The sequence below is a fragment of the Oryzias melastigma genome, linkage group LG4 (assembly GCF_002922805.2).
Source record: "Oryzias melastigma strain HK-1 linkage group LG4, ASM292280v2, whole genome shotgun sequence".
Lineage (NCBI taxonomy): Eukaryota > Metazoa > Chordata > Actinopteri > Beloniformes > Adrianichthyidae > Oryzias > Oryzias melastigma.
This window is the reverse complement of record NC_050515.1, coordinates 21206433-21214453: the sequence shown is the minus strand read 5'-3', so window position 1 is coordinate 21214453 and position 8021 is coordinate 21206433. Positions and strand designations below refer to the sequence as shown.

General features: G+C 44.7%; 1 protein-coding gene across 1 annotated transcript in view; it reads left to right on the top strand.

The window, feature by feature from the left end:
* The window catches only part of LOC112150694, a 38412-nt gene that overhangs the window by 16784 nt on the left and 13607 nt on the right, over positions 1 to 8021 (top strand). Inside the window, exon 6 of the mRNA XM_036211606.1 lies at positions 7102 to 7193. Within this exon, the coding sequence (XP_036067499.1) occupies positions 7102 to 7193 (92 nt within the window). The remainder of the gene's footprint in view (positions 1 to 7101; positions 7194 to 8021) is intronic.

The following is an 8021-nucleotide window of genomic DNA, read 5'->3' as shown; positions in this document are numbered from 1 at the left end:
TTTAATTGACATCACAGGTGTTTTATTTATTGTTACTTTTGGAAGTTTTGAGTGATTTCAGTGAGAATTGTGGGTTTGTCCTCCTTTACCTGAGGGGTATGAACACTTTTGTCCACGTCTATGTGTCTTCCATTCATCGGACGTGTGGGGCGCTCGCGCGCGCCGGCTGCATCAGTGCACATTCGAGGGGGGGGGGGGGCTGCTTTCCATGGGGATTCTATTCAAACGCGCGTAGCAGAATATCGGACTTCTATCGCGTTTATATGGACTGGAATGCGCGCCGACACAGCCGGTGTGTGAGCCTTAAAAGTCATAGACACGCGCGCGCACGTGCGAGCCAAGCTCAGGATCACATGTCTGACAGGCGGGTGCAGCGGATCGCCGCGCGGGGCGGGCTTTTACAGGTTTGAGGATCGGAGCTTGTGGAGTTCTGGTTAGGAACAGTCAGCACGTCAAAAAACGTATTCCTCGACATCATATCTGTCTCTCATTCATTCTGAGAGAGACATCCACAGACGGAGCTGGTAGCCCCTTCGACACGCGGCGACAGAAACACATTTTTTGACGAGCCGCGAGCAGCAAATTCCCCGCGCGGGGCACGAGAAATCGCGTTTGGTGCTTCCTGGCTCCTCCTCCGCCCAGCTGATTGAAGGAGGGAATGAATGATAGACAGAGGCACTGGACAGACCGCCGATGTCCCGCCTCCAGAGTCATATACCTCACTGTGATTGGTTCATTCAGCTCTGCACATAACAAGTGTCATTCATATCAGCCTTTGGGGCCGCACTAACAGTAATCTTTCATATGAAGACGGGGGCCGCAAATCATCATCCTGCGGGCCGCAAATCATCATCCTGCGGGCCGCAAATGGCCCGCGGGCCGCGAGTTTGAGACCCCTGGTCTAACCCTATCTTCTACATCCTCCACTTTAACACCAGCTACCTTCATGTCTTCCTTCACTGCATCCATAAACTTCCTCTTTGTTTAGAGAAAAATAGTGTCACCCCAATTTGTGCATGCGTAATTGTTGATTTGTAACTCATAATCTGTTTTGTGTATAAGTACAACAAGTATGGCATTCAAAAAAATACAATTTACACACGCACAACTTAAAATTACAACAGCTTGAAACTAAAATCTTTAAAAATTATGCATTAATTGGTTGTTACACACACACAAAAACCACATTCATGCAAAAATCTGATTTGACATTTGTTACAAATGTTCCAGATACAAAATCCAATTGGAATGAATCACTGCCAGTTCCAGCTTTATAGGCAGGGCTGTCACTTCAGTGATTGAGCACCAGGTGTGTCCAATCTGGGATTCAGTCTCAGCGGTGAAACATCCAACACAAAACCCAAACAAAAAACATGCAAATACAACCACAAAAAAGGAAAATATTTTCACCTCACAACATAAGCACGATGCGATCTGTGCTGCAAGCTCCACCCCAGGCTACAATGAACACAAACCCCCTTTCTCTGCGGAGCTGTGGTGCCGTCCCCTGCCAGACTGTGTATCCTGGCACGGGATAACCACCTTGGCACCACAGCTGTACCAGGAGCCACTCCCTGACCAATCTTTTGAGGTAGTCTCAGTTAGTTTTTAATCGGATTGAACTTTGGTTCACTCTGAGATTCTTCAGTCTGAATACGAAATGAACTGAGAGCGGAACAACTGAACAAAAACGGCCACCGTAACAGACAGTCACGTGGTGTAAACACGCTGGAAATGAGGCGATCGGTGAGCCACGAACAAATGTAGAGCATTGATTGTCATGTTAGCCAAAAGGAAATAATCGGTCCAACTGTTTACTTCTCAGAATGTTTATTTTAACATCACTGAAAATTGTATAACTTGCTTTTCTGTGTCTCGTTACACGTATGTGTGCAGGATGCTACTTTATCTCAAAAGCTCTATTGTAGTTTCAACAGAATTCTCTTAAAAACAATGTCATAACACCACAATGATGAGGCACAGAAACTCATTTAAAAAATGGTTGGATGAATTCATGCTCAATAAAACAACTTTTAACGTGATCCACATTGACTCTACTGACAATCTACATGTCACAAACTCTTATTAGCATGTGTACCTGTAGCCTTAGTGCCCCTAGTAACCGTCATGCATGTAGGATTCCTCCGCGGTAACAAAGCAGCAGTACAAAGTGTTGAACCTGGCCTTCATACACACGCTTAAAATCCATCAGCAAAATAAAAAGTTTTAATTAATGAAAAGTCCTGACAAGCTTTTTCAGACCGCAGCATATCCATCTTTCTCTTCTGTTTTGACCTGCCCCTGTAGCTGCGGGGCAATGACTGAAGAGATATTCTGTCTCGCGGTTTTGTTTACAAAGTTTGTTCACGCTGAGGAGGCTTGGGGAGGCAGGCTCAAGGAAAACGTCGTGAAATGGGCGGGATCAACAAGGAGCAAAAGGCGGTGCCTCAGAGATCAAGTCGTTTTACTACCAGGTATTAACACGGTCCACAAAAATGACTAATATTTCATAAATAATTAGTTTTTTAGTGTTCTGAAGGTAATATATTATCGTATGGATATAGTTTACCCTGAAAGGCTGAAGAAAATCATGGTAAGGCCCCTTTAACCCTTCCGCTCTCTTTGGGGTCCAGTTGACTCCAACCACATATTGATATGTGATTCCTTCCATGACAAAGGTGGACAGGATTTTATGTCTGTCATGGACATTAGTGAAACTCAAAAATCAAAGATAAAAAAAAGTTCAGCGCACTGTCTTGGGGGGTCCAGATGACCCCACTTTTAATGTAAACAAACTAAGGAGAGCGGAAGGGTTACAACAATGTTTGGCACGCATTTTAATTATTTATTTATTTTTAAGTCTATTTTTGAGCTTAACATTGCATCTGCTATTTTCTAATTCCTGAAAAATTATATATTTTGTTGGAGCCTCCAGACTTAAATTTTCTTGGACGACACCACCCTCCAATTATTGAGTTAATCAAATTTCAACATGTTACTTTCTGGTGCGGAATGTGGCCACGAGGGGGCCCAAGCCAGGGTCTCATTGTGCCGGTCCCAAGCCCGGATAAATACAGAGGGTTGTGTCAGGAAGGGCATCCGACGTAAAATCTTGCCAAATCAAATATACGAATCAGACCTACGAAATCCATACCGGATCGGTCGAGGCCCGGGTTAACAACGACCGCCATCGGTGCTGTTCACCGACAGGGTGCTGGTGGAGATTGGACTACTGTTGGTGGAAGAAGGAGAGGAGGAAGGCAAGTTCGTAGGGAGAGAGAGAAGAGGAAAGTCACTAGTGTTGGACTGAGAGTTGGGACTTTGAATGTTGGAACTATGACAGGAAAGGGTAGAGAGTTAGTGGACATGATGCAGAGGAGAAAGGTAGACATACTGTGTGTCCAGGAGACCAGGTGGAAAAAAAGTAGTAAGGCTAGAAGTTTAGGAGCAGGGTTCAAGTTGTTCTATCATGGTGGAGATGAGAAGAGAAATGGAGTAGGAGTTATCCTAAAGGAGGAGTTTGTTAGGAGTGTTGTGGAAGTAAAAAGGGTGTCAGATAGAGTGATGAGTCTGAAGATAGAAATGGAGGGTGTCATATTCAATGTTGTCAGTGGGTATGCCCCACAGGTAGGATGTGAGCTGGAAGAGAAGGAGAAGTTCTGGTTGGATCTTGATGAAGTGATGATGAGCATCCCTGGAAATGAGAGAGTTGTCATTGGTGCAGATTTCAATGGTCATGTTGGTGCAGGAAACCGAGGTGATGAGGAGGTGATGGGCAGGTTTGGTATCCAGGAGAGGAATGTAGAAGGACAGATGGTGGTTGATTTTGCAAAAAAGATGGAAATGGCGATAGTGAATACATTCTTTGAGAAGAGACAGGAACATAGAGTGACCTATAAGAGCGGAGGTAGAAGCACACAGATAGACTACATCTTGTGTAGACGGTGTAATCTGAAGGAGATCAGTGACTGTAAAGTAGTGGTTGGTGAGAGTGTTTCCAGACAGCACAGGATGGTGGTGTGTAGAATGACTCTGGTGGTGAAGAAGATGAAGAAAGAGAGGGCAAAGGCAGAGAAGAGGACAAACTGGTGGAAGCTGAAAAAAGAAGATTGTTGCATGACTTTTAAGAAACAGTTGAAACAGGCTCTGGGTGGTCAGGAGGTACTCCCAGATGACTGGATAACTACAGCTAATGTGATCAGGGAGACAGGTAGGAGTGTACTTGGTGTGTCATCAGGAAAGAGAGTTGATAAGGAGACTTGGTGGTGGAATGAGGAGGTGCAGGAGTGTATACGGAGTAAGAGACTAGCTAAGAAGAAGTGGGACACTGAGAGGACTGAGGAGAGTAGACAGGAGTACAGGGAGATGCAGCGTAAGGTGAAAGTAGAGGTGTCAAAGGCCAAACAAAGAGCTTATGATGACTTGTACGCTAGGTTGGGTAGTAAGGAGGGAGAGACTGACCTGTACAGACTAGCAAGGCAGAGAGATCGAGATGGGAAGGACATGCAGCAGGTTAGGGTGATCAAGGATAGGAATGGTAATGTGGTGACAGGTGTCAGTGGTGTAATGGAAAGATGGAAAGAATACTTTGAAGAGTTGATGAATGAAGAGAATGAGAGAGAACAAAGAGTAGAAGAGGTGACGGTTGTGGAGCAGGAAGTAAGAAAGATTAGTAAAGGTGAAGTGAGAGGGGCTTTGAAGAGGATGAAGAGTGGAAAGGCTCTTGGTCCTGATGATATACCTGTGGAGGTATGGAAGTGTCTAGGAGAGATGGCAGTGGAGTTTTTGACCGGGTTGTTCAACAGGATCTTAGGTGGTGAGAAGATGCCTGAGGAATGGAGGAGAAGTGTGATGGTGCCCATTTTTAAGAATAAGGGAGATGTGCAGAGTTGTGGTAACTACAGAGGAATAAAGCTGATGAGCCATACAATGAAGGTGTGGGAAAGAGTAGTGGAAGCCAGACTAAGAGCAGAAGTGAACATTTGTGAGCAGCAGTATGGTTTCATGCCAAGAAAGAGCACTACAGATGCAACATTTGCTTTGAGGATGTTGATAGAGAAGTACAGAGAAGGTCAGAGAGAGCTCCACTGTGTCTTTGTAGATCTGGAGAAAGCTTATGACAGAGTGCCCAGAGAGGAACTATGGTATTGTATGAGGAAGTCTGGAGTGACAGAGAAGTATGTCCGAGCAGTGCAGGACATGTATGAGGGCTGTAAGACAGTGGTGAGGTGTGCTGTAGGGGTGACAGAGGAGTTCCAGGTGGAGGTGGGATTGCATCAGGGATCAGCTCTGAGCCCCTTCCTGTTTGCAATGGTGATGGACAGACTGACGGATGAGGTTAGACAGGAATCACCATGGACTATGATGTTTGCAGATGATATTGTGATTTGTAGTGAGAGCAGGGAACAGGTGGAGGTGGAGTTAGAGAGGTGGAGGTTTGCCCTGGAAAGGAGAGGAATGAAGGTTAGCCGCAGTAAGACAGAGTACATGTGTGTGAATGAGAGGAACCAGAGTGGAAGAGTGAGGTTACAGGGAGAAGAGATAAAGAAGGTGGAGGAGTTTAAGTATTTAGGGTCAACAGTACAGAGTAATGGAGAGTGTGGAAAAGAAGTGAAGAGGAGAGTGCAAGCAGGTTGGAATGGGTGGAGAAAAGTGTCAGGTGTGATGTGTGACAGAAGAGTTTCAGCACAAATGAAAGGAAAGGTGTACAAGACTGTGGTGAGACCAGCCATGTTGTTTGGACTAGAAACAGTGGGGCTGAAGAAAAGACAGGAAGCAGAGCTGGAGGTAGCAGAGATGAAGATGCTGAAGTTCTCTTTGGGAGTTACCAGGATGGATAGGATCAGGAATGACTACATCAGAGGGACAGCAGATGTTAGAGGTTTTGGAGATAAAGTCAGAGAGGCCAGACTGAGATGGTTTGGACATGTTCAGAGGAGAGACAGTGAATATATTGGTAGAAGGATGCTGAGTCTAGAGCTGCCAGGAAAGAGGTCTAGAGGAAGACCAAAGAGGAGGTTTATGGATGCAGTGAATGAAGACATGAAGGTGGCTGGTGTTAGAGTGGAGGATGCCGAAGACGGGCTTAGATGGAGGAAACTGATTCGCTGTGGCGACCCTTGAAGAGAAAAGCCGAAAGGAAAAGAAGACTTTCTGGTGCGGATTTTGAGTGGATTATAGATCATTCCTAACAATGCTGAAACCACCTTAAAGTCCCCCAATGGCCATTTTTTTATTTAAAAAAAAAAACAAAATATTCCCAGTAGTGTTTTATTAATGATTCTGAAGTTTTTAACCAAAATCCCACAACCTAAATGTAAAAAGACATTTTTCCTGTTGATGTTAAGCCTCAGCCTGCAAAATTTCCTTTGACGGGGTAGGACTTTTGGAGCTAAGCAGAGCTGCTCCTTTACAAGCAGTCACACACCCACACATACCCCCCCCTCCCCATCTAATTGTGGTGGCTCTGTGTCTCACAAGCGTACATCATCACCACTGCTACAGCAGTTTCGCTTTGAGCTGATGTCAGCTCGGACGAGGAAGTGAAAAGCTTTGTGGACCGAACTTCCATTGATTTACAGTCCTTTACAGCTGCTGTCAAATGAGCTGCTGTTCGCATTTCTGTGGTCACATCAATAAGGTCCATGGAGTCTTGCAGAGTTTTTCCAGCATTCATAGCCCTGCTACTATAAGTATTGTATGAAACTCACACAAAAAATCCAGTGATGGCTGATTTGACTGTGGAAATATAAATGGTGACTCAATGGGAAGATACCATCCTCTCTTCTCCAGTACCTGAACTAGACACGCTAGCCTGGCCAGATGAGGAGGTTTGCGCATTTGCAGAACCTCTTGTGAAGTATTAACTATTTATTAATTCAAACCGATCGTTTCTGTGACAGTTTGATTGACAGTGATTTTAATGGGGAAATACTCAGAAATGGAAAAGTGAAATGATTTCTCATTACATTTGTTCTCTTTCACATGAAAAATGCCACACATACATGTTGAAAACTCAAAAAATAGGACTTTCATCAGAGGGGGACTTTAAGCTATTCTTGGAACATAAATGTTTTTTTTTTTTTTGATCTTTTGTTACAGGTCATGTCAAAGCTCCCTTACTCCCTTGCCTGGCAGTCAGCAGGAGATCCAAGACTCATCCTCTAAATACTCCAATTTTCGCTCCTTTACAGGTAGGCAACTTCACTGTGAGGGAAAGCTTCCGTTTAAAGAGTACCCAAACAGGACAGTTGGAAGCTGACTCCACTCTCAGGCCAGATTTGCAATGCAAAAAAGGGGGCATGGCTAGAGAAGGTGTGGTCTGCATATGTGACTGATGGTAAGTTTAGCTTGAGGAAACTAAAGGATCTTTTTGTTATTGTCTCAATGAAAATAAAATAAATAAATGTAAAAAATCATAGAGTTCAGGAGACCAAAACAGGCTGCCTTCCTATCCCACAGCCGTTCTTTGTCCGTCGGTCAGCCAGTTTTCCAAAGGCCGGTTTGGCTAGCAAGCTACCTCCGCTGCTCTCTGCGTCAACATTGCATAAAAAGCTCTGCCGATCTTGGTATAGTGGGGCAACCTCTGCTGCTCTCTGCGTCAGCATCGCAGAGTGAGCGCCACCATTTTCAGCGCTCAGGGGGGTGAGCTCCAACGCTCTCGTCATTAGTTGGAGAAGCTAAAGTAGTTGATTAGCCCCGTGACCCTCTGCGTCGCGGGTAGAACTCACACAGCCTCGTGGTGAGCTTCAACTCCGAGCGTGTTGTGTTCAAAGACTGGAGCCAGGGCATGACGACGTCGAACTTCTTGGACTTACGCCAGTTGACCAATCACAAACTGTAATACCTAGATTCAACCTGTAGGGGACAGCACACAGATGGTTTTTGACTATAATTTTAGGAATTAAACAAGTTTAATATAAATTGTAAAACATTTGACAATGACCAACAGACAGCACTTTTAAAACCCCATTTATAGAGGTGAACAGCCAAAAAAAAGTCAATTTAGGGTGTAGCGTGAA